Source organism: Taudactylus pleione, unplaced genomic scaffold (assembly GCF_031769625.1).
Source record: "Taudactylus pleione unplaced genomic scaffold, aTauple2 ptg001990l, whole genome shotgun sequence".
Classification (NCBI taxonomy): Eukaryota; Metazoa; Chordata; class Amphibia; order Anura; family Myobatrachidae; genus Taudactylus; species Taudactylus pleione.
The window spans coordinates 9,347,523-9,375,174 of NW_028286386.1; the positions used below are offsets into that span (position 1 = coordinate 9,347,523).

Below are 27,652 nucleotides of genomic sequence, written 5' to 3' on the forward strand. Positions count from 1 at the left end.
CCACCGCTCTGGTGGCGACCTCATGTATTTGCCGGCTATGGTTTTGAAAATTGTGGTCCTGTGTGGGATATTTCACAACATCGCCATAAGGAGTGGTGTCCCAATGCAGCCAGAGGATGCCTTGCCTGTAGACTGCCCCCCCGAGGTTGGTCGGAGGTCAGTATGTGGGGGGGCCATACGCGAAGTTGTGGCCAGATTTTTTAGGTAATTATTTCCTCATAATTTTTAAAATTGCCACAATGTAGACATGTAATATTTTAAAGTACACTTTTAACTGTTTTTTTGTTGTTCTGTTTTTAATCCCTGAAATGACCCTAAAAATCCATGCCTACTACCTGATCAACACAAATGACTTTATGTGGACACATTGGATATAACTTCAGGAACAATGATTTCTTCTCCTCATTTGTGGATTCATGTTGGCATGCTACTTCTTCAAACAGTTCCTGATTGTGTTTTTTTGGGGGTTTTGGTGTGGTTTTGACTTGTGTGTGTGTTTTGAATGTTTGAATTTATTGTGTCTATTCACTTGGTGTTTATTATTTGTGTGCATTAAAATTTGATTTTACGTTAACCAACCATTTCCATCGTAAATTACAACCAAGTGTAACCTGTTTCTAAAAATGCAAAGTTGCTTAATGCCTAATACTGTAATTTCTTATTTGGAAAAGTTTAGTACCCTGCTTTGTTGCTAAAAACAAACACCAAAGGTATTATGGTGAATCAGTATGTTTGTAATTGTAGGCCTACGCAGGTAGCTTTAATTTTAACATTACCCACACCAAAAAATAATCACATTTTGAGGTTACTTCTCCAAACCTATCGGTATTGTTATGTGTTTAATGTGCAAGCTTACATACTTGAGCTTTCGACAAACAAATTTACATTACTTTAAAAATCAGGGACAAATAGTAGACTTATGTAAGGTTCAACAATCTAAGATTTACACACAAGGAATGAGACTTAAATAAATCAAAACAAACTTTATTTTTAAACAAACTGTTTTTGCAAAAAAAAAAACATTAGTGGCTCAGGCTCGCCAAAATATGGTCCAAGGAGACCAGCATTGCTACGACATGGCCCCGCAGCTCCATTAAGCCCGCAGACAATGCCTCATTCCGCCTCTGCTCCTCTGTGGGTAAAAAAAATGTGTGGATTAGTAAAATGACACCTTCATTTATATTTTTTTAAAAATCTAACAATTCAGACTATTGTTAAAAAAAAATAAAAAAAAGTAAAAAAAATAAGCCTAAACAGGCACAGAACGAAAGGAATGCAAAACGAACAGATTCAAAACAAATAAGGGCCCCCCCCCAAAAAAAAACTAAACTAAAAAAAACTACAAAGGTGCAAAAATACAACATTTGTGGGTAGCGTTAAAAAGAAAGACACAAGTGTGAGTGTTTGGACATTTGTCATATGTGTAAGGGAAAAACATCCTTGCGGTGGGGACGGGGCATATTACACAAAATGGCGGGGCTCTGAGGAGAGGGCTGAAGGAGAAATTAAATGACAGGGGGGGGCTGAAAGGAATAGAATGACAAGGGAAATAAGGCAATAGATGAAAAAGGGAACAGAAAGTACTAGCAAATTAATGAGTATAAAGGACAAGTGAGACACTGAGTACTTAGCCATTCTGGGAGAGATCACAAACTGGAAAGAGGACGATCACTCCTCGACCAGACAATATATACCACCTACAATACCCCGCCTACCAAAAGCTATCTATTGGCTAAACCATGCTTGCCGGCTATCTGGCTGCCCCTTCCGGGAGGGAGCAGCCAGATCAGCTTTACTGGGGGTTCGTGACCAGCAAACGGGACGGGGCTGGCAAGACTAAAATATGCGGGCGGAGCGGGGGCGGAGCCACGTGATCGCGTCACTTTGGCCCCCCCCGCTACACACTGCCGATATTACAAGCAGCGTGAAGCAGGGGGTGGGGCCAAAATGACGCGATTCGAAGTGAATCGTGTCACAGGCCCCCCACTGCCGAGGATTTTACTGTAATTGCGGTGGGGGGCAGGAGGGGTTTGCAGCCGCCGGGAGACTTACCTGCTACAATCATGTGGCTCTACCCCGGTCCCGCCCCTAAAACAGCATCATCACCCGGCCACGCCCCCTGCTGTGCACAGACATTCAGCTCCCTCCCGGAAGGAGGGAACTGAATGTCGGCATGTATGGTTTTCAGTGAGCAAAGAATTTGCCCAATGCTTCTGAAACACGTTAATGCAAATGGAGTTTATCTGCTGCAGAGCCGTAGCTAGACTTTGTGGTGCCCTGTGCCAGAAAGAGCATTGGCGCCCCCTAATTTTTCAAAGGGACATAATGCACCCAAAAAGGGGGAATGGTCTCGTGGGGAAGGGCCAGGGAAGAGATAGGAGAGGCCAGGAGATACTGGGGATGAAATAAGAGGAAGCTACAAGTGAGAATGATAATAAACAGAAATTTGACAGGCCCAAACAGCGCCCCCTGCCCTGTGGTGCCCTGTGCGATGGCACCGGCCGCACTACCCTAGATACGGCCCTGATCTTCTGGGACTGTGTTTTGAAAGCAAGATTATACAGAATACTCATCTTTCAAAAATAAGTTATTTTTGAAAGATGAGTGATGTTATTGGGATCCCCCGTGAGGCCACGTCCCTTTATTTTGACCACACTCCATTTTGGATGGGCGCGCCTCCGGCATCTACAGTATGCTCCAGGTGTCACCAGACATGGTGACACCTCTGGGTTGCTCATTTGTTTATAACTGTAATAAATTAATAATAATTTTATATGTGCTTCTTGTTCGATTAGCATGTCACATGTTCTCAGGACCGTAACTAGGGGTGTGCAACTGGTGACACTGCATAGAGCCAGAGGGCTCTGTGTACGACACATTTGCCACCCCTCGGCCCTTGCTTCTGACTACCAGGGTGTCTGGAAGGGCACACTGCAGCCAAGATCATCCTGTAGATGCTCCAGATGGGCACACTGCAATCTGTGCAGCCGACCAGGCCCCCTCAGGACGCACAGTCATTGCTACACTTACCGGTGCTGCCAGCTCCACACCTTTTGCCCAACATCATGATGTTATGTGCACAACGTCATGACATTGCATGCTCAGGGGGCGGGGCCAGCACAGGGCGCATTTGCGCTATGTTACAGCTGCATGCTCCAACTGACTTTGGTAATTATTTTTAACACTCTCCAACCATTTATAGTAATGTGTATGAATTATGTACTGTGATTTTTAGCATATTTTATTCTTACAATCACGTCACACCTCCTATTGTATTCCTGGTGCATCTCATCCCGTCACTAGCATGGGGAGGAGCCACATCTGCTAACTAAGATGGGTTTATTCTAGCTCACATTATGTCGAAAATGCTACTTTTTCCTCTAGCCGTATTCTGCAATTACGTTTGCATTCAAATACAAACATTCATTTAAAATAAAAAATAAAGCATAAAATCATAGAGTAACAGTTTTTTTTAACTGTTTTCCACTTGCCTACTGCCAATCTAATTATCATTTTATTGTTTGATTTTTTTAACACTGTGAATATCATTTTTGAATATGTTTTTTTTATTTCACATCTCAGAGATCAAGTAGAGAAATCACCGGGAGATTGGTATCAGCAGTTCTGACCATGCGCAGTAGACTCAAAAATAGACTTAAAAGGATCTACACTTTGTCTATCGTCTACTGTTGTGGACTCCTACCAGCTTGATTTTGTCTTTTTGCTTTTTAAAATTGTTAGGAAGCTTTTTGCTACCTGGCTGCGGTTGAGAGTCATATTATTTACTACAATGCCTATTACTGATTATGAGGTGGTGCCAGCCAGAATACTCATCTTGTATCTTATAGGTTTTGGATGAGGAGCTCTCCTGCAGTGCCTCCATCCATAGTGCCAAACAGGTAACTGAGCTTGCAGTGAATATGACCTACCAGAGCTCAGCAGGAGGCCTATCCTCCAACATGCGCTACTGCGCATGTACCGTACGTCTTGTTTGCACGTCTTTCCTCTATAGCGTTCTCCATTAATGGATGCACCTCTGAAACTCTCCTATGATCGTATCCCTGCTGTCCCTTCTAGGAGCCAGCAAGTACACCACCACTATATTGGTGGGGCATAGTGCTACCTTACACACATAACACCCAGATGCTCAGCACACTACAATCCCCAGCAATACCCTAACGCTCCAGGCTACATTACAAGTTGAGTCTCCCATATCCAAATATTCCAAAATACGGAATATTTTTAGCATGACTGAGATAGTGAAAACTTTGATTTTTGATGGTTCAATGTACACAAACTTTGTTTAAGGCACAAATTATTAAAAATAAAGTATAAAATTACCTATAGGCTGTTTGTATAAGGTGTATATGACATATAAATGAATTTCATGTATCTACACAAACTTTGTTTGAGCCACAAAATTATTGAAAATATTGTATAAAAATACCTGCAGGCTGTGTGTAAAAGGTGTATATAACACATAGATGCATTCTGTGTTTAGATTTGGGCCCTATTCCTAAGACATTTCAATATGGTAAGCAATTATTCCAAAATACGGAATATTCCGATATCCAAAATACCCCTGGTCCCAAGCATTTTGGATATGGGAGACTCAACCTGTAGTACTATTTGAGAAAATCAATTAGAAGCTATGGGGTAGGTGCACTCTATCAACCAGACTAATGATAAAAATGGGTGCAGCTTGCTGGTGAGGTCGCCACAAACCTTGACAATATATATAAACAAAACAACACAAGAAAGTGTTACTCCAGTGAGCACTCAATCATATATGGTTCAATTATAGGGAAATTAATTAGTGACTGGCATATGTATACATAACTAATACAGCTGTCACAATATAAATAAAACTAATGAAACGGTGTTCCTTGTATGCGATATAATAACCAATTCGTCTCAAACCTATATCTTAAAATCCTTCTGATAGCTATCCCCTTGATGAAGTCTAATTACTAGATGACACATGTTGGGTAGGTCTGAATGCCTGTACTCCATTACTGTACAGATAAGCACTATTTTTTATATGTTTTTGTAAGTTTGATACCTACTCTTTGATCTATACTCATTACGTATACTATTTATTATTTGTTATTAAATCTTTATGCTTTTTTTACTAACATTTTTGCATTTGGGTGAAACTTACTGGAACAAGTTCCTAATCCAACCCTTATTGTGATACTCTATATTATGCTAGTAAGAGTTTAGGGGATGGTTAGGGTTAGGCTGCGGGCAGGGGCAGTTAGGTTTAGATACCACTGGAGGGAGAGTTAGGTTAGGCACCAAGGGGGGAGGGATGGGTTAGGAACCAAGGGGGGAGGGTTAGGTTTAGGCACTAACGGGGAGGGTTAGGGTTAGGCTACGTTAGGGTTGGGATTAGGATGCAGGAAGGGAGGAGGGTTATGATACTTACAAAAACCCTGTTGAGATTCTGAGCATCGGGATGCCGCTGTCGGTCTCCTGACCGCCGGCATCCAGACTGCCGGACTCCCGCATGTATTCTATATGAAACATTAATGCATGACAAAAGGGAGCTGAACAGTGACGATTTTAGTGAAGCAATTCAATTAAAAAATGGTCCCTGGTAGGTGTATGTCTGTTTGTTCAGGCTAATCTAAAGAATCAATGGACAGATTTTGATGCAGTTTTCCATATTCTATAGAGAATTTGTCGAGGAAGGTTTAAGTGTATATAACATTAATGTATGACAAAAGGGAGCCGAGCAGCGACAATTTTAGTGAAGCAAGATAATGAAAAAACGGATGTCCAAGCCCTTTCTTGGCTTACGCTGCCTAAACTGTTAAAGATATATCATGGATGACTTTATTTTATACCATGTATAGATTGGTACGTATTATCCAGTTTCTCCAGAAAAATTGCTGTAAAACCTGGATACTGATAAAAAAGGGTAGCATTGAAATTTTGTACCATTCCTATTTCAATTCTGTGACTAACCATTCTTTAATTTCATACTACTGTAGTCCAGTTCCCGGTAAGAGTCTGCTTTGGCATGGCAATAAATAAAGCACAGGGACCGACGCTTAACGTGGCTGGAGTTGGCCTGAGTGGAGAGTGTTTTGCTCATGGACAACTTTACGTGACCCTTTTCGTGTCACGTCAAAACTAAATCTATGGAAGCTGCTGTGCTGCCAGATTACCCTAGCTCTGGAATGGCATTAGCCTATAGATTCCTACCACTGTGGCTCTGGCTTGCGCATGGTAGCTGCGCTGTGGGGACAAAGCAGGAATGTGATCACATTGTGTCTCATGCAGAAGTCTTAGGGAGTATTGTTCTTTATATAATTGCAAATTTGCATGAAAATGCAAATATCCACAATATAATCCTGCTGAATGTCTATCTTGCAAAAGTACAGTGTGAGCCAAAAGGAAGCCCAGTCCCCCAACCCTTCACAGCTCTCACTGGCTGCATGACACTGGACACAACCTTTCTTCTGCCCCCAGGGAACAGGGACCGTCGACTTTCCCTCTCCCCCCCATACATGAAAAGAAGGTCAGGAACCTGGCTGGCTATGTGGGCAGCGATATTAAAATAAACCAAAGATGCGACTGCCTTTTAATCTACTTTGGAGAAGTGTTATTAACCTTTTGAAGCTTTTGCCCAGTGAAATGTTAAGACTGCAGCTGTGTGTCAGACTGCAGTGTTTATTGTGATACATGGGAGATTTTAAGGCTATAGTAGCCTCTTAATTTGATTGAGGGAGAGATATGGCATGAAAAGGGATAGAGATGTGAGGAAGAGGGAGGGAGAACAATGTAAAGAGAGAGGGGTCTATTCAGCAAGAGTGACGATGTTGCGTCACAAGTTTTTATCAATTATGATAAAATATGGCTGCTATTCAGCAATATTTTCTGCAGGGATAGCGGTTGCGGTAACACAATGTCCCTGCAATGTCACAGAAGGCATTGTTTTCGGGATTCCGAAAACAATCCCTTCTGTTTCTACTTCTGCACATGCTCAGTCATGCGCTTGGGAACAGTCTCCATCCCTGCTTGTGGTGACCGCCGACGGGGTAAGTACATCTCCAGCCTGTCCCAATTGATTGACATGTATAAACAGGCTTTATACTAGCCTGTATACATGTATATTTATGTGCTTTTATATTTAACATTTATATATAAATGTTAAATATAATCGCACATGAATATACATGTACAGTGCATCCGGAAAGTATTCACATCGCTTCACTTTTGCCACATTTTGTTATGTTACAGCCTTATTCCAAAATGGAATAAATTCATTTTTGTCCTCAAAATTCTACACACAATACCCCATAATGACAACGTGTAAAAAGTTTTTTTGAGATTTTTGCAAATTTAATTAAAATAAAAAACTAAGAAATCACATGTACATAAGTATTCACAGCCTTTGCTATGAAGCTCAAAATTGAGCTCAGGTGCATCCTTTTTCCACTGACCATCCTTGAGATGTTGTTACAGCTTAATTGGAGTCCACCTGTGGTAAATTCAGTTGTTTGGACATGATTTTGAAAGGCATACACCTGTCTATATATGATCCCACAATTGACAGTGCATGTTAGAGCACAAACCAAGCATGAAGTCCAAGGAATTGTCTGTAGACCTCCAAGACAGGATTGTCTCGAGGCACAAATCTGGGGAAGTGTACAGAAAAATATCTGCTGCTTTGAAGGTCCCAATGAGCACAGTGACCTCCATCATCCATAAATGGAAGAAGATAGGAACCACCAGGTCTCTTCCTAGAGTTGGCCGGCTGTCTAAACTGAGAGATCATGGGAGAAGGGCCATAGCCAGGGAGGTGACCGAGAACTCGATAGTCACTCTGTCAGAGCTATAGCATTCCTCTGTGGAGAGAGGAGAACCTTCCAGAAGGACAACCATCTCTGCAGCAATCCACCAATCAGGCCTGTATGGTAAGGTGGTCAGACGGAAGCCACTCCTTAGTATAAAGCACATGGCAGCCCCGCCTGGAGTTTGCCAAAATGCACCTGAAGGACTCTCAGACCATGAAAAACAAAATTCTCTGGTCTGATGAGACAAAGATTGAACTCTTTGCGTGAATGCCAGGCGTTATGTTTGGAGGAAACCAGGCCAATACCATCCTTACAGCGACGCATGGTGGTGGCAGCATCATGCTGTGGGGATGTTTTTCAGCAGCAGGAACTGGGAGACTAGTCAGGATAGAGGGAAAGATGAATGCAGCAATGTACAGAGACATCCTGGATGAAAACCTGTTCCAGAGTGCTCTTGACCTCAGACTGGGGTGACGGTTCATCTCTCAGCAGGACAATGACCCTAAGCACACAGCCAAGATACATTATCAAAGGAGTGGCTTCAGGACGACTCTGTGAATGTCCTTGAGTGGCCCAGCCAGAGCCCAGACTTGAATCAGATTGAACATCTCCTGGAGATATCTGAAAATGGCTGAAAAGATGCACCGACGCTTCCCATCCAACTTAATGGAGCTTGAGAGGTGCTGCAAAGAGGAATGGGCGAAACTGCCAAAAGATAGGTGTGCCAAGTATGTGGCATCATATTCAAAAAGACTTGAGGCTGTAATTGCTGCCAAAGGTGCATCAACAAAGTATTGAGCAAAGGCTGTGAATACTTATGTACATGTGATTTCTTAGTTTTTTTTCAAATTAAATTTGCAAAAATCTCAAAAAAACTTTTAACAAGTTGTCATTATGGAGTATTGTGTTTAGAATTTTGAGGACAAAAATGAATTTATTCCATTTTGGAATAAGGCTGTAACATAACAAAATGTGGAAAAAGTGAAGTGCTGTGAATACTTTCCGAATGCACTGTACACAGGCTAGTATAAAGCCTCTATACACATGTCAATCACTTTCGGCAGGTTTAACAGGCTCTAGGTGGACTTACCTGTTGGCGATCACTGGAAAGCAGGCACGGAGACTGGGCGGGCTTACAAGATGCTGCAGGGACTTATGAGAAAATTTCCCTCTGTCCCTGCAGTTTTTGGGATATTTAAGTATTTTCTTCATATAACGCCATTCTGAGATGGCGTTATATAAGTAAATATTTATTGAGTGGTTTAACACTTTTAGCTTTGCTGAATAGAAAAAAGTGTCAAAGCACTGTAGAAATCAATGGCTGATCCCTACAGTGCAGTACTGTGCGAGATGGGAATTAATGGAGAAGATAATTGCATTATCTTCTCCATTATCCCATTGCTGAATAGGGGATTTACATAAAAAGTACGGAAATCATAGTTTCCGTATTTTTTTATGTAAAAAAAACATTGCTGAATAGACGAGAGAGAGAGAGAGAGAGAGAGAGAGAGAGAGAGAGAGAGAGAGGAGACGAGGACAAATAGTGGGAGATGGGAAGGTGGGGTAAGAGAGAGGAAATTAAACACCAGGAACAATACCTAGTGATACTATATATGACGCGTCCAAAAGACTAGAGTATAATAATTTGAGTGAAGAATAATAAAGGATCTTTTACTTTCTTTAAAATACATTTATAACTAACATTTTAACAACTTGCCAGAAAAAGTGCATTAAAAAATCCATGATGTATCTGTTTTGATACTGCTGACATAATGGTGCTAGCAATGTAGTGAAAGAATAAGGCAGTTTATTATTCCAGATATGATACATATAGACAAGCTCAAGACATTACTTTAATGCATTTTATTGATCTTGCTTGCACTGATCTCTGGAAAAAAGGAGGCTACAGAATTCTAATAAATAGAAACGATAGAATAAAAAGTCAGCTGTTATATACAGAATACTCCCCTAAAAGATATGAGGAATCTGTCTGTGTGACAGGAAGACCTATTAAATGGTTAAGTAAAACGTTGTTCCATTGTAATTCATTTCATTCTCATTCTGAAAAGAAAAGCAAAAAAAACTTAAATAACAAAAATAATTACTTACCCCCCTCAAAATCAAAGCAAGACAAAATTGCCTCTTTTTGTTTTAATTATTATTATATGTAATAGTTAGAAGTGTTGTAAACCCTTCCCATCCACCGCAACAGTGTTAGAAGAGCTCACTTGAGCCACGTGAAATAAACACGCCCTTTTCTGCACTTCCCACACCGGACTGTGCGCATCAGCTGCCGGAGAGAGACAGAGACCTGACTGATGCATTGGTCTGCTGGTCTCCAATGTCTATTCCGTACCGGGATTCTGTATCACAGGAGAATCCTCCTTCCTCTCCGGCTGGTTTTTGGCTTTGAGCGAGACCTGATTCTAGAATGGGATCCTGTGGGATGTGAGGGGTCTTCTGACTACGTAAATGGATTGCAGATAATATTATGTCATTACTATAACAGTAGGATTAATACAAGAAGTCTGATCCAGTGCTGAGGGCTTTTGTCCTGGCAGAGGGTACTGGAAACAACACACACTATTGGAAGGAGAGACGGTTTCTGCGTACAAGAGGATCACTGTTATTAATCAGATCAAGGAGTCCTGGAGCATAGGAGACCTGTCCTGGGAAAGTTCTTCCAGTGGGTCAGGCAGTATGTGTCAGTCATGCAGGGCTCGCACAGGAGAAAGCTGAGTGCTAAATGCAGCTCCCGGCATGAGTTTGGTGGAGGGACTCTGGAGCTCAGACACTACAAGTCCATCGATACAAAGAATACGCTGAGTGATGCCGGGGATATTAATTCCAACTCCTCTCGTCCAGAGACAGCTGTGTCTATGCCAGCCAGCCCAGCGAGGACTTACAGCCGAGGCAGAGGGTCTCCTCTCACTGGATACGGTATATGTCATTTCATTCCTCTCTTATTAACCCTCCAAAGCAGGAAGACGTCCCCATAGCACTGAGGTTCTCAGGAGTCAGGACCCCACACAGGTCACCCAGCAGGTGCACAGGTGTATTCATTACTCACTGACACATTTTAAAAGATCAACAGGTGGAAATAATTATTTCACTTGTGATTCTGTGAGGAGACCTGGAAAACATGCACTGTTTAGGGTACTGAGGACCGAGTTGGAGAACCTGTGCCATAGCATGTTTTATATCGCCTCCATTACCATAGTCTATGCTTTTTTTAGGTCATTTCCAGCAAATATTGTTTTTAGTATCCTACTGTACCAAGGGAAGCCTGCTAATAGTACTGTAGTAAAGTTGTATGCCACTGTACTTTGTGCTACCTAGGTAACACTTTTATACAGAGGCAAGCATTCAAAATGACAGCTTAATTTAGACTGCACTAAACACAACATTCTTTAAGGTTTTAAGCTCCTCCTAAGTAATTTTATACTGTACTGTAAACACAATTTAATGTTGATTAAATCTATAATAATTCTGTGGTAAGGGATGAAAATTAATTGCATTTGTTTATAGCATTTGTACTTAGTGTGCGGACTTGCAATTTTACATGGGATAACAGTTCCTAGCTTAATGCCCATTATTTTTAGTTAATCTTTTGTAAGAGGTTAAGATTATTATTATTATTATTATTATTATTATTATTATTATTATTATTATTATTATAGCAGTTCACTTTATGAATATTTTGTTCATACTTTTATTAAAATGATCAGAATAAACACAATAATCCTTTTCCAAACCTGTTCACTTTTGAGCTGATATATCATCTGCTAGGCTGAATTAATTCGAGGTTATTGGAGGATCACCTTTCATTCCTGAGAGATCACACTGACACAGGAAAGTACCTGTTGTCTTTATTAACAGCGTAATGCACTATTGAACTCTGTAAGCTGGTTTGGATGACTTGTGTCATTAACAGCCCATTTCCATGTTTTGCTTCATGCATGCTAACCTAGAACACCTTACAGTGCTACCCTACTGTATATTTACATGGAGTTAAAAATAAGTCTAGTACTCAACACTGTAAGTAAAGGGTGAACAGTAAGATTTCTACTTGTCATAAAGGAAAATAAGGTATCCTTATTCCAGCATTGATGGGTTTATAATACGAATAAACACCATACAACAACATGCAACAGAGGATAGTGATGGCACTGCCATCAGCTTACTGTCCAGGTGCTAATGATTTAAATATTTATATAAGTGACATGTTAATGTATGAGCACTATATATCCTATTGTTGAATTAAAGGGCAAAAAGTCTTATGTACAGGTTTATTCAATTTAATGGGGGGCATCCGCTACAAGATCTGAAAATGACTGCACGATTACGACATTGCAATCGTGCAGTCGTTTGTCAGTCGTGTGATGTGCCTGCACTGAACGAGCAGACGTTCAGTGCAGGGTCATCCATCATCTGGAAACATGCTGAGCCTGACGATATCGTCAGGTTGACCAGCATGTTTGCACGATGATAGATATCTAAAAGATGTCTAAAAGACCAAATTTTCAAACGATTATCGAACGATTTTATCGTTATCGTTCAATCGTTCAGCTTTATCGTCTAGTGGATACCCCCCTTAAAAAAAAAAAGTTCTTGTAACATCCGTATAATAGCAAAAGGCTTAAAATGACATTGTGTAACATTATTTGTAAGCAAAACAAACCCGCAACAACATCTGTCAGTTTTTCAAATAAAATGTATTTATGGTTTGATAATCCATAAGTAAAATATTTGTATTTGCAAAAAAAAAATCTGGTTTAAGTTTAGATGGCTTTTTCTTGTTTGCAAATATTCATTTGAACTCAAATACCTAGTAGGACTGTGCGTCAGCATAACAACACGATATATGCTTGTTCTTTGCCTTATTACAAGCTATTATCCTTTGTTCTCAGACTATATAGTATGTGAATGCTCCTTTAAATAGGTTTACAGTCAGGATGAAAAGTGATCTCATAATTATCATCTTAAAGAATAAAAGACTTCCCCCAACAAACAGAACTGTGCAGCTCTCATGCCAGGAGTGGCCAAATGATAGCAGGACTAGTACCTCATCTTCTCTTCCCATTAACAACATGAGAGATTTGAAATCCAAACAGTACTTATTAGTTCTTAATCCTATTGCTGATTGGACAGAACCACTGCTGTGTGATGTCAGTATGAGTTTCCTGTGACAAGATTGTCTCACTTTGCCATCATGTCTGGTTACCATAATGTATAACGTTTCATTGGTGCCTGTAAATTGCCCTCACTGCCCACTCCTATTGGCACTTCTTTGGCCAAATCAGCTACTCAACAACTGCAAGTGACAACTATGCACCTACTGTGTACATGCAAAAAATGTAGAGTCAGTGTAGCGCTCCCAAGGTGGTAAGCAGGCCTGCAGGACTTCCTGGTCACTCAGTAGAACCTATAAAAATAGATCGGAAATACAGATGTAGAGGCTGCACGTGGCACTAAACCAAAGTGGTATATACAGTAAAGACTATAAATGAGTACGATAAAATAAAATAAACCGAATGTACAGACGATTTGTGGTAAACACATTTCCTTTAAAATATGTTTTTCTGTACAGGGACTCCACTATTTCTTTGCAGGTATATAAACAGAATCTCACAATAGCGTGATACCTTAAAGCAATAAGTAATAACAATGTGCCAGAAGAAGCAAAGTATTGTAGAAGTCCGCAAGTTGGAATATAATAAAAATACAAAGGTTTTCCTAAGTCTTCTTAAAACCAGCTGACCAAGTTGTAAAGGTAGGTACATACCGGAGAGATTTTACTCACAGTCCACAATTGTTGCAACTATCTTGGGGCCTGATTCAGAGCCGCTCGTAAGCGGCCGCTCGTTCGTTCCGAGCGATGTTAGCCCAACTGCGCTTGCGTACGGATCGTTATACGCATGCGCTAACCAGTCAGTGCGGCCAAAATTCATGTGCTCGCAAAATAGCGAATGCCTGCTATTTTGAGTGACAGAAAGAGGCGTATGTGGGTGGTAACAGGGGAAGGTGCTTGAAAATGGGGAGTGGAAATCAGAACGCAGGCGTGCTTAAAGGTCAAAACGGGCGTTTTATGGGTGTGCATATTTAAAACAGCAGCGTCATTGACCACGTCACTGGGTTATTTTATAGTCAGAACTGCTCGCAAAATTGTGGTAGCAAACACCAACCCCAAGAATAGCGAGCAGTTCATACGCTTGTCGATGTACTCGATTAATCTAATAAATAGCGGACATGACGTAGGATGCGAGCGGCCAGGGGGCGTATTTTTCCAAAAAACGAACGCAAGTTTTGCTCGCTCGTTCAGACATAGAGGCGTGAACAGACCGCAAACAGCGAACGGTTCATTTGAATAGCCACCCCTTGTTTTAGAACGAACGACCGCAAATAGCGAGTGGCTCTGAATGAGGGCCTTGATTCCTTCCAAGTTCCAGTGTACACACTAATGAATGATCAGTTCCTAACTGAAGGATTATGGGCCTGATTCAGAGGTGGACGCAGTGGTGATGTTGAAGGCGAGCAGCCAATGTTTTCAGTCTGTGCATGTGCCCTGATGGTGCAACAATGTCTTAGTACACGCTGCAATGGAATAGCGCCACAGACAGGCATTTCCAAATAACCATGTCCTAGCATAGCAGTTGTAGAGGATTAGATAGTGTTTACTGTAGGAATTTTTAGGGCAGGGCTGCTGAACACAGTGGAAGACACATGTGTGCATATCAAAGCAGAGTCGTTACTGCACATTTTGGTGCTCTGTGCATATATATATTAGGGGTGAGCGGGTTCGGATTTCTGAAATCCGAACCCCCCCGAGCCCCCCCGATCCGAGTCCGATCCGAGTCAGGCTCGACTTTTCCCGCCTGACTCGGATTCTGAAATCGAGGCAAAACGTCATCTTCCCGCCTTCCGAGTCTCGCGGGTTTTGGATCCTATATAAGGTACCCACGTCGGCGCCATTTTCTCACTCGGCTGTGGACAGTGAAGAGGGAGGGTGGAAGTTAGGGCTGTGTAGTGTAGTGTAGTGTAGTGTAGTGCTGCTGTTGTCCACTACTTCAAAGTAGGGGTGAGCGGGTTCGGATTTCTGAAATCCGAACCCCCCCGAGCCCCCCCGATCCGAGTCCGATCCGAGTCAGGCTCGACTTTTCCCGCCTGACTCGGATCTGACATCGAGGCAAAACGTCATCATCCCGCCTTCCGAGTCTCGCGGGTTTTGGATCCTATATAAGGTACCCGCGTCGGCGCCATTTTCTCACTCGGCTGTGGACAGTGAAGAGGGAGGGTGGGAGTTAGTGCTGTGTAGTGTAGTGTAGTGTAGTGCTGCTGTTGTCCACTACTTCAAAGTCCATAGGGGCTGGCTGTGTTGTGCTGTGCTGCTGTTGTTAATAGGGGCTGTGTCCACTACTTCAAAGTCCATAGGGGCTGGCTGGACTGTGTTGTGCAGTCAGTTCCAAAGTCCTGTGCAGTGTCCCAGTCCTAAAGGGGTGCTGTAGTGTTGTCCAGGGGGTGCTCTGTCCATCAGGGGTGCTCCCCCCAAGTGCTAAAAAAATAATATATTTTCTGTGTTTGTGAATTGTGTGCGCAGTAGCCGCACGTGCATCAACAAAGTAGTGCCAAGCGTGCGCCTGTGTCATAAGTAAAGGGCCGGCTGGCTTGACCGTTAAGGGTGCTGTAACCCCCGAAAGTACACTCCAGTCCAAACCAAAAAAAAAATTATTTTCTGTGTTTGTGAATTGTGTGCGCAGTAGCCGCACGTGCATCAACAAAGTAGTGCCAAGCGTGCGCCTGTGTCATAAGTAAAGGGCCGGCTGGCTTGACCGTTAAGGGTGCTGTAACCCCCGAAAGTACACTCCAGTCCAAACCTAAAAAAAAATTATTTTCTGTGTTTGTGAATTGTGTGCGCAGTAGCCGCACGTGCATCAACAAAGTAGTGCCAAGCGTGCGCCTGTGTCATAAGTAAAGGGCCGGCTGGCTTGACCGTTAAAGGGTGCTGTAACCCCCGAAAGTACACTCCAGTCCAAACCAAAAAAAAATTATTTTCTGTGTTTGTGAATTGTGTGCGCAGTAGCCGCACGTGCATCAACAAAGTAGTGCCAAGCGTGCGCCTGTGTCATAAGTAAAGGGCCGGCTGGCTTGACCGTTAAGGGTGCTGTAACCCCCGAAAGTACACTCCAGTCCAAACCTAAAAAAAAATTATTTTCTGTGTTTGTGAATTGTGTGCGCAGTAGCCGCACGTGCATCAACAAAGTAGTGCCAAGAGTGCCCCTGTGTCATAAGTAAAGGGCCGGCTGGCTTGACCGTTAAAGGGTGCTGTAACCCCCGAAAGTACACTCCAGTCCAAACCAAAAAAAAATTATTTTCTGTGTTTGTGAATTGTGTGCGCAGTAGCCGCACGTGCATCAACAAAGTAGTGCCAAGCGTGCGCCTGTGTCATAAGTAAAGGGCCGGCTGGCTTGACCGTTAAAGGGTGCTGTAACCCCTGAAAGTACACTCCAGTCCAAACCAAAAAAAAATTATTTTCTGTGTTTGTGAATTGTGTGCGCAGTAGCCGCACGTGCATCAACAAAGTAGTGTCAAGCGTTCGCCTGTGTCATAAGTAAAGGGCCGGCTGGCTTGACCGTTAAGGGTGCTGTAACCCCCGAAAGTACACTCCAGTCCAAACCAAAAAAAAAATTATTTTCTGTGTTTGTGAATTGTGTGCGCAGTAGCCGCACGTGCATCAACAAAGTAGTGCCAAGCGTGCGCCTGTGTCATAAGTAAAGGGCCGGCTGGCTTGACCGTTAAGGGTGCTGTAACCCCCGAAAGTACACTCCAGTCCAAACCAAAAAAAAAATTATTTTCTGTGTTTGTGAATTGTGTGCGCAGTAGCCGCACGTGCATCAACAAAGTAGTGCCAAGCGTGCGCCTGTGTCATAAGTAAAGGGCCGGCTGGCTTGACCGTTAAGGGTGCTGTAACCCCCGAAAGTACACTCCAGTCCAAACCTAAAAAAAAATTATTTTCTGTGTTTGTGAATTGTGTGCGCAGTAGCCGCACGTGCATCAACAAAGTAGTGCCAAGCGTGCGCCTGTGTCATAAGTAAAGGGCCGGCTGGCTTGACCGTTAAAGGGTGCTGTAACCCCCGAAAGTACACTCCAGTCCAAACCAAAAAAAAATTATTTTCTGTGTTTGTGAATTGTGTGCGCAGTAGCCGCACGTGCATCAACAAAGTAGTGCCAAGCGTGCGCCTGTGTCATAAGTAAAGGGCCGGCTGGCTTGACCGTTAAGGGTGCTGTAACCCCCGAAAGTACACTCCAGTCCAAACCTAAAAAAAAATTATTTTCTGTGTTTGTGAATTGTGTGCGCAGTAGCCGCACGTGCATCAACAAAGTAGTGCCAAGAGTGCGCCTGTGTCATAAGTAAAGGGCCGGCTGGCTTGACCGTTAAAGGGTGCTGTAACCCCCGAAAGTACACTCCAGTCCAAACCAAAAAAAAATTATTTTCTGTGTTTGTGAATTGTGTGCGCAGTAGCCGCACGTGCATCAACAAAGTAGTGCCAAGCGTGCGCCTGTGTCATAAGTAAAGGGCCGGCTGGCTTGACCGTTAAAGGGTGCTGTAACCCCTGAAAGTACACTCCAGTCCAAACCAAAAAAAAATTATTTTCTGTGTTTGTGAATTGTGTGCGCAGTAGCCGCACGTGCATCAACAAAGTAGTGCCAAGCGTGCGCCTGTGTCATAAGTAAAGGGCCGGCTGGCTTGACCGTTAAGGGTGCTGTAACTCCCGAAAGTACACTCCAGTCCAAACCAAAAAAAAAATTATTTTCTGTGTTTGTGAATTGTGTGCGCAGTAGCCGCACGTGCATCAACAAAGTAGTGCCAAGCGTGCGCCTGTGTCATAAGTAAAGGGCCGGCTGGCTTGACCGTTAAGGGTGCTGTAACCCCCGAAAGTACACTCCAGTCCAAACCAAAAAAAAAATTATTTTCTGTGTTTGTGAATTGTGTGCGCAGTAGCCGCACGTGCATCAACAAAGTAGTGCCAAGCGTGCGCCTGTGTCATAAGTAAAGGGCCGGCTGGCTTGACCGTTAAGGGTGCTGTAACCCCCGAAAGTACACTCCAGTCCAAACCTAAAAAAAAATTATTTTCTGTGTTTGTGAATTGTGTGCGCAGTAGCCGCACGTGCATCAACAAAGTAGTGCCAAGCGTGCGCCTGTGTCATAAGTAAAGGGCCGGCTGGCTTGACCGTTAAAGGGTGCTGTAACCCCCGAAAGTACACTCCAGTCCAAACCAAAAAAAAATTATTTTCTGTGTTTGTGAATTGTGTGCGCAGTAGCCGCACGTGCATCAACAAAGTAGTGCCAAGCGTGCGCCTGTGTCATAAGTAAAGGGCCGGCTGGCTTGACCGTTAAAGGGTGCTGTAACCCCCAAAGTACACTCCAGTCCAAACCAAAAAAAAATTATTTTCTGTGTTTGTGAATTGTGTGCGCAGTAGCCGCACGTGCATCAACAAAGTAGTGCCAAGAGTGCGCCTGTGTCATAAGTAAAGGGCCGGCTGGCTTGACCGTTAAAGGGTGCTGTAACCCACAAAGTACACTCCAGTCCGAACCAAAAAAAAATTTATTTTCTGTGTTTAGCCGCACGTATATATCAAATCGATATAACATAAATGGAGGACCAAACTTTCTCCGATAAAAATAAAATAGAGAAAGATCAAGAACCACTTCCTCCTAGTGCTGAAGCTGCTGCCACTAGTCATGACATAGACGATAACATGCCATCAACGTCGTCTGCCAAGGCCGATGCCCAATGTCATAGTAGAGGGCACATACAATCCCAAATGGCAAAGTTCAGGAAAATGACCTTGAAAAAGACATTTAAATCAGCTGAAGAGAAACGTAAACTTGCCAATATGCCATTTACGACACGGAGTGGCAAGGAACGGCTAAGGTCGATCCCTAGTATGTTCATGACTAGTGGTTCAGCTTCACATGACGATGGAAGCACTCCTCCCACTAAAAAAATCAAAAGAGTTAAGCTGGCAAAAGCACAGCGAAGAACTGTGCTTTCTAAGAAGATATCACAAATCCCCAAAGAGAGTCCAAGTGTGGTGGTGGTTGCGATGCCTGACCTTCCCAGCACTGGACGGGAAGAGGTGGCTCTTTCCACCATTTGCACGCCCCCTGCAAGTGCTGAAAGGAGCACCCACAGTCCACTTGCTGATATGCAAATTGAAGATGTCACTGTTGAAGTACAACAGGATGAGGATACTGGTGTAGCTGGCGCTGAGGAGGAAGTTGGCGAGGAGGATTCTGATGGTGATGTGGTTTGTTTAAATCAGGCTCCGGGGGAGACAGTTGTTGTCCGTGGGATGAAAAAGCCCATCACGGTCATGCCTGGGCAGAAGACCAAACATTCCACCTCTTTGGTCTGGCAATATTTCTATCCAAATCCGGACAACAACTGTCTTGCCATATGTACCATATGTAAAGGTGAAATAAGTAGGGGTAGGGACGTCAACCACCTAGGAACATCCTCCCTTATACGGCACCTGCAGCGCGTTCATAAAAAGTTACTGTCAAGTTCAGAAACTTTGGCTCAGACCGTAAGCAGTCCAGGGACACCTAAATCCCGTTGTCCTGTTGTATCCAAGCGCCTGCAAACCACACCGTCAACTCCCTCCTCGTCAATTTCCTCCTTAGTCAGGATCGGAAGTAGTCCTGCAGGCCATATCACTGGCATGACTGACTCTCCTATCCGGGATTCCTCCGGAGGATCCTGCATTGCTACGCCTACTGCTGCCGCTGCTGCTGTTGCTGCTGCTGCTGGGAGTCGTTCATCATCCCAGAGAGGAAGTAGGAACACCACTACTTTTACTAAACAATTGACCCTCCAACAGTCCTTAGCGAGGAGGATGAAGTACGACAGCAGTCATCCTGAAGCAAAACGTATAACTGAGGCCTTGACTGCTATGTTGGTGTTAGACGTGCGTCCGGTATCCGCCATTAGTGCAGTGGGATTTAGACAATTGATGGAGGTAGTGTGTCCCCGGTTCCAAATCCCGTCTAGATTCCACTTCACTAGGCAGGCGATACCGAGACTGTACAGAAACGTCAGAAAAAGTGTCCTCAGTGTCCTGAAAAATGCCGTTGTACACAATGTCCACTTAACCACGGACATGTGGACAAGTGGAACAGGGCAGACTAAGGACTATATGACTGTGACAGCCCACTGGGTAGATGTATCACCTTACGCAGCAACAGCAGCAGCGTCACCAGTAGCAGCATCTCAGAAACGCCAGCTCGTTACAAGGCAGGCTACGCTGTGTATCACCGGTTTCAGTAAGAGGCACACCGCCGACAACCTCTTAGAGAAACTGAGGGAAATCATCGCCCAGTGGCTTACCCCACTTAGACTCTCCTGGGGATTTGTGATATCTGACAACGCCACCAATATTGTGCGGGCATTACATCTGGGCAAATTCCAGCACGTCCCATGTTTTGCTCACACAATAAACTTGGTGGTGCAGAATTTTCTGAAAAGCGACAGGGGCGTGCAGGAGACGCTTTGGGTGGCCCGAAAAATTTCTGGCCACTTTCGCCATTCAGCGACTGCGTGCCGAAGACTGGAGCGCCAGCAAACACTCTTGAACCTGCCCCGCCATCACCTGAAGCAAGAGGTTGTGACGCGGTGGAACTCAACCCTCTATATGCTTCAGAGGATGGAGGAGCAGCAAAAGGCCATACAAGCCTATACATCCACCTATGACATAGGCAAAGGAGGGGGTATGCACCTGACTCAAGCGCAGTGGAGAATGATTTCCGTGTTGTGCAAGGTTCTTCAGCCCTTCGAACTTGCCACACGTGAAGTCAGTTCAGACACTGCCAGCTTGAGTCAGGTCATTCCCCTCATCAGGCTTTTGCAGAAGCAGCTGGAGAAAGTGAAGGAGGAGCTAAGACGGAGCGATTCCGCTCGGCATGTGGGACTTGTGGATGAAGCCCTTCATTCGCTTTGCCAGGATTCCAGGGTGGTCAATCTGTTGAAATCAGACCACTACATTTTGGCCACCGTGCTCGATCCTAGGTTTAAAGCCTATGTGGTGTCTCTCTTTCCGGCCGACACAAGCCTGCAGAGGTGCAAAGACCTGCTGGTGAACACACTGTCAGCTGAAGCGGAACGTGACACGTCAACGGCTCCTTCTTCATTTTCTCCCGCAACTGGGGCTGCCAGGAAAAAACTTAGGTATCCTAAGCAACCCGCTGGCGGTGATGCAGGGCAGGCAGGACCAAGTTTGGACATCTGGTCAGGACTGAAGGACCTGGCAACAATTTCTGACATGTCTACTGTCACTGCATATGATACTGTCACCATTGACAGAATGGTGGAGGATTACATCGGTGACAGCATCCAAGTAGGCATGTCAGACAGTCCATACCTGTACTGGCAGGAAAAAGAGGCAATTTGGAGGCCCCTGTACAAACTGGCTCTATTTTACCTGAGTTGCCCCCCCTCCAGTGTGTACTCCGAAAGAGTGTTTAGTGCAGCCGGGAACCTTGTCAGCGAAAGGCGTAGGAGGTTGCTTCCACAGAATGTGGAGAAGATGATGTTCATCAAAATGAATTATCAGCTCTTCCAGGGAGACCAGCCTCCAGAAGGTACAGAGGGACCTGTGGTGGTGGATTCAAGTGGGGACGAGTTAATACTTTGTGAGGATGAGGATGTACACACTGAAGAGGGTGAGGAATCGGTGGATGAGGAGGATGAGGATGACATCTTGCCTCCGTAGAGCCAGTTTGTGCAGGGACACATTAATTGCCAGCTTGTTTTGTGGGGGCCCAAACGAACCAATCATTTCAGCCACAGTTGTGTGGCAGACCCTGGCGCTGAAATGATTGATTTGTTAAAGTGTGCATGTCCTGTTTATACAACATAAGGGTGGGTGGGAGGGCCCAAGGACAATTCCATCTTGCACCTCTTTTTTTCTTTGCATTATGTACAGTTTGGGGCCTAGTTTTTCTAACTGCCATCCTGCCTGCCACTGCAGTGTCACTCCTAGATGGGTCACGTGTTTGTGCCGCCCACTCGTGTCGCTTAGCATAGTCATCCAGCTACCTCGGTGCAACCTTTTGGACATAAAAACACTATTGTGAGGTGTGAGGTGTTCAGAATAGACTGGAAATGAGTGGAAATTAAGGTTATTGAGGTTAATAATAGCATAGGAGCAGAAAAACCTACAAATTCTGTGATTTTAGCTGTTTTTATGCTTTTTTTCAAAAAAATACAGATCCAAAACACAAAACCCAGAACCCAAAACACGGAAGGGTGGTTTTGGCAAAACCAATCCAGATCCAAAACACGAAGAAAGATCCAGATCCAAAACCAAAACACAAAACACGAAAAGTGGCCGGTGCACACCCCTACTTCAAAGTCCATAGGGGCTGGCTGTGTTGTGCTGTGCTGCTGTTGTTAATAGGGGCTGTGTCCACTACTTCAAAGTCCATAGGGGCTGGCTGGACTGTGTTGTGCAGTCAGTTCTCCATAGGGGCTGTGTCCACTCCAAAGTCCTGTGCAGTGTCCCAGTCCTAAAGGAGTGCTGTAGTGTTGTCCAGGGGGTGCTCTGTCCATCAGGGGTGCTCCCCCCAAGTGCTAAAAAAATAATATATTTTCTGTGTTTGTGAATTGTGTGCGCAGTAGCCGCACGTGCATCAACAAAGTAGTGCCAAGCGTGCGCCTGTGTCATAAGTAAAGGGCCGGCTGGCTTGACCGTTAAGGGTGCTGTAACCCCCGAAAGTACACTCCAGTCCAAACCCCCCAAAAAATTATTTTCTGTGTTTGTGAATTGTGTGCGCAGTAGCCGCACGTGCATCAACAAAGTAGTGCCAAGCGTGCGCCTGTGTCATAAGTAAAGGGCCGGCTGGCTTGACCGTTAAGGGTGCTGTAACCCCCGAAAGTACACTCCAGTCCAAACCAAAAAAAAAATTATTTTCTGTGTTTGTGAATTGTGTGCGCAGTAGCCGCACGTGCATCAACAAAGTAGTGCCAAGCGTGCGCCTGTGTCATAAGTAAAGGGCCGGCTGGCTTGACCATTAAGGGTGCTGTAACCCCCGAAAGTACACTCCAGTCCAAACCAAAAAAAAAAATATTTTCTGTGTTTGTGAATTGTGTGCGCAGTAGCCGCACGTGCATCAACAAAGTAGTGCCAAGCGTGCGCCTGTGTCATAAGTAAAGGGCCGGCTGGCTTGACCGTTAAGGGTGCTGTAACCCCCGAAAGTACACTCCAGTCCAAACCAAAAAAAATATTATTTTCTGTGTTTGTGAATTGTGTGCGCAGTAGCCGCACGTGCATAAACAAAGTAGTGCCAAGCATGCGCCTGTGTCATAAGTAAAGGGCCGGCTGGCTTGACCGTTAAGGGTGCTGTAACCCCCGAAAGTACACTCCAGTCCAAACCAAAAAAAAAATTATTTTCTGTGTTTGTGAATTGTGTGCGCAGTAGCCGCACGTGCATCAACAAAGTAGTGCCAAGCGTGCGCCTGTGTCATAAGTAAAGGGCCGGCTGGCTTGACCGTTAAGGGTGCTGTAACCCCCGAAAGTACACTCCAGTCCAAACCAAAAAAAAAATTATTTTCTGTGTTTGTGAATTGTGTGCGCAGTAGCCGCACGTGCATCAACAAAGTAGTGCCAAGCGTGCGCCTGTGTCATAAGTAAAGGGCCGGCTGGCTTGACCGTTAAGGGTGCTGTAACCCCCGAAAGTACACTCCAGTCCAAACCAAAAAAAAAAATATTTTCTGTGTTTGTGAATTGTGTGCGCAGTAGCCGCACGTGCATCAACAAAGTAGTGCCAAGCGTGCGCCTGTGTCATAAGTAAAGGGCCGGCTGGCTTGACCGTTAAGGGTGCTGTAACCCCCGAAAGTACACTCCAGTCCAAACCAAAAAAAAAATTATTTTCTGTGTTTGTGAATTGTGTGCGCAGTAGCCGCACGTGCATCAACAAAGTAGTGCCAAGCGTGCGCCTGTGTCATAAGTAAAGGGCCGGCTGGCTTGACCGTTAAGGGTGCTGTAACCCCCGAAAGTACACTCCAGTCCAAACCAAAAAAAAAATTATTTTCTGTGTTTGTGAATTGTGTGCGCAGTAGCCGCACGTGCATCAACAAAGTAGTGCCAAGCGTGCGCCTGTGTCATAAGTAAAGGGCCGGCTGGCTTGACCGTTAAGGGTGCTGTAACCCCCGAAAGTACACTCCAGTCCAAACCAAAAAAAAAATTATTTTCTGTGTTTGTGAATTGTGTGCGCAGTAGCCGCACGTGCATCAACAAAGTAGTGCCAAGCGTGCGCCTGTGTCATAAGTAAAGGGCCGGCTGGCTTGACCGTTAAGGGTGCTGTAACCCCCGAAAGTACACTCCAGTCCAAACCTAAAAAAAAATTATTTTCTGTGTTTGTGAATTGTGTGCGCAGTAGCCGCACGTGCATCAACAAAGTAGTGCCAAGCGTGCGCCTGTGTCATAAGTAAAGGGCCGGCTGGCTTGACCGTCAAAGGGTGCTGTAACCCCCGAAAGTACACTCCAGTCCAAACCAAAAAAAAAATTATTTTCTGTGTTTAGCCGCACGTATATATCAAATCGATATAACATAAATGGAGGACCAAACTTTCTCCGATAAAAATAAAATAGAGAAAGATCAAGAACCACTTCCTCCTAGTGCTGAAGCTGCTGCCACTAGTCATGACATAGACGATAACATGCCATCAACGTCGTCTGCCAAGGCCGATGCCCAATGTCATAGTAGAGGGCACATACAATCCCAAATGGCAAAGTTCAGGAAAATGACCTTGAAAAAGACATTTAAATCAGCTGAAGAGAAACGTAAACTTGCCAATATGCCATTTACGACACGGAGTGGCAAGGAACGGCTAAGGTCGATCCCTAGTATGTTCATGACTAGTGGTTCAGCTTCACATGACGATGGAAGCCCTCCTCCCACTAAAAAAATCAAAAGAGTTAAGCTGGCAAAAGCACAGCGAAGAACTGTGCTTTCTAAGAAGATATCACAAATCCCCAAGGAGAGTCCAAGTGTGGTGGTGGTTGCGATGCCTGACCTTCCCAGCACTGGACGGGAAGAGGTGGCTCTTTCCACCATTTGCACGCCCCCTGCAAGTGCTGAAAGGAGCACCCACAGTCCACTTGCTGATATGCAAATTGAAGATGTCACTGTTGAAGTACAACAGGATGAGGATACTGGTGTAGCTGGCGCTGAGGAGGAAGTTGGCGAGGAGGATTCTGATGGTGATGTGGTTTGTTTAAATCAGGCTCCGGGGGAGACAGTTGTTGTCCGTGGGATGAAAAAGCCCATCACGGTCATGCCTGGGCAGAAGACCAAACATTCCACCTCTTTGGTCTGGCAATATTTCTATCCAAATCCGGACAACTGTCTTGCCATATGTACCATATGTAAAGGTGAAATAAGTAGGGGTAGGGACGTCAACCACCTAGGAACATCCTCCCTTATACGGCACCTGCAGCACGTTCATAAAAAGTTACTGTCAAGTTCAGAAACTTTGGCTCAGACCGTAAGCAGTCCAGGGACACCTAAATCCCGTTGTCCTGTTGTATCCAAGCACCTGCAAACCACACCGTCAACTCCCTCCTCGTCAATTTCCTCCTTAGTCAGGATCGGAAGTAGTCCTGCAGGCCATGTCACTGGCATGACGGACTCTCCTATCCGGGATTCCTCTGGAGGATCCTGCATTGCTACGCCTACTGCTGCCGCTGCTGCTGTTGCTGCTGCTGGGAGTCGTTCATCATCCCAGAGAGGAAGTAGGAACACCACTACTTTTACTAAACAATTGACCCTCCAACAGTCCTTTAAGTACGACAGCAGTCATCCTGAAGCAAAACGTATAACTGAGGCCTTGACTGCTATGTTGGTGTTAGACATGCGTCCGGTATCCGCCATTAGTGCAGTGGGATTTAGACAATTGATGGAGGTAGTGTGTCCCCGGTTCCAAATCCCATCTAGATTCCACTTCACTAGGCAGGCAATACCCAGACTGTACAGAAACGTCAACAAAAGTGTCCTCAGTGTCCTGAAAAATGCCGTTGTACCCAATGTCCACTTAACCACGGACATGTGGACAAGTGGAACAGAGCATACTAAGGACTATATGACTGTGACAGCCCACTGGGTAGATGTATCACCTTACGCAGCAACAGCAGCAGCGTCACCAGTAGCAGCATCTCAGAAACGCCAGCTCGTTCCAAGGCAGGCTACGCTGTGTATCACCGGTTTCAGTAAGAGGCACACCGCCGACAACCTCTTAGAGAAACTGAGGGAAATCATCGCCCAGTGGCTTACCCCACTTAGACTCTCCTGGGGATTTGTGATATCTGACAACGCCACCAATATTGTGCGGGCATTACATCTGGGCAAATTCCAGCACGTCCCATGTTTTGCTCACACAATAAACTTGGTGGTGCAGAATTTTCTGAAAAGCGACAGGGACGTGCAGGAGACGCTTTGGGTGGCCCGAAAAATTTCTGGCCACTTTCGCCATTCAGCGACTGCGTGCCGAAGACTGGAGCGCCAGCAAACACTCTTGAACCTGCCCCGCCATCATCTGAAGCAAGAGGTTGTGACGCGGTGGAACTCAACCCTTTATATGCTTCAGAGGATGGAGGAGCAGCAAAAGGCCATTCAAGCCTATACATCCACCTATGACATAGGCAAAGGAGGGGGTATGCACCTGACTCAAGCACAGTGGACAATGATTTCCGTATTGTGCAAGGTTCTCCAGCCCTTCGAACTTGCCACACGTGAAGTCAGTTCAGACACTGCCAGCTTGAGTCAGGTCATTCCCCTCATCAGGCTTTTGCAGAAGCAGCTGGAGAAGGTGAAGGAGGAGCTAAGACAGAGCGATTCCGCTCGGCATGTGGGACTTGTGGATGAAGCCCTTCTTTCGCTTTGCCAGGATTCCAGGGTGGTCAATCTGTTGAAATCAGACCACTACATTTTGGCCACCGTGCTCGATCCTAGGTTTAAAGCCTATGTGGTGTCTCTCTTTCCGGCCGACACAAGCCTGCAGAGGTGCAAAGACCTGCTGGTGAAAACACTGTCAGCTGAAGCGGAACGTGATACGTCAACGGCTCCTTCTTCATTTTCTCCCGCAACTGGGGCTGCCAGGAAACAACTTAGGTATCCTAAACAACCCGCTGGCGGTGATGCAGGGCAGGCAGGACCAAGTTTGGACATCTGGTCCGGACTGAAGGACCTGGCAACAATTTCTGACATGTCTACTGTCACTGCATATGATACTGTCACCATTGACAGAATGGTGGAGGATTACATTGGTGACAGCATCCAAGTAGGCATGTCAGACAGTCCGTACCTGTACTGGCAGGAAAAAGAGGCAATTTGGAGGCCCCTGTACAAACTGGCTCTATTTTACCTGAGTTGCCCCCCCTCCAGTGTGTACTCCGAAAGAGTGTTTAGTGCAGCCGGGAACCTTGTCAGCGAAAGGCTTAGGAGGTTGCTTCCACAAAATGTGGAGAAGATGATGTTCATAAAAATGAATTATCAACTCTTCCAGGGAGACCAGCCTCCAGAACATACAGAGGGACCTGTGGTGGTGGATTCCAGCGGGGACGAGTTAATACTCTGTGAGGATGAGGATGTACACAACACTGAAGAGGGTGAGGAATCGGTGGATGAGGATGAGGACGACATCTTGCCTCCGTAGAGCCAGTTTGTGCAGGGACAGATTAATTGCCAGCTTGTTTTGTGGGGGCCCAAACGAACCAATCATTTCAGCCACAGTCGTGTGGCAGACCCTGGCGCTGAAATGATTGGTTTGTTAAAGTGTGCATGTCCTGTT

General features: G+C 44.8%; 1 protein-coding gene across 1 annotated transcript in view; it reads left to right on the plus strand.

Annotated features, from left to right (window-relative positions):
* The first annotated feature begins 10,071 nt into the window (after positions 1 to 10,071).
* Positions 10,072 to 27,652, plus strand: part of ANO4 (anoctamin 4) — a 267,991-nt gene continuing 250,410 nt past the window's right edge. Inside the window, exon 1 of the mRNA XM_088465536.1 lies at positions 10,072 to 10,745. Coding sequence (XP_088321662.1) covers positions 10,517 to 10,745 — 229 coding nt within the window. The 5' untranslated portion in view covers positions 10,072 to 10,516. The remainder of the gene's footprint in view (positions 10,746 to 27,652) is intronic.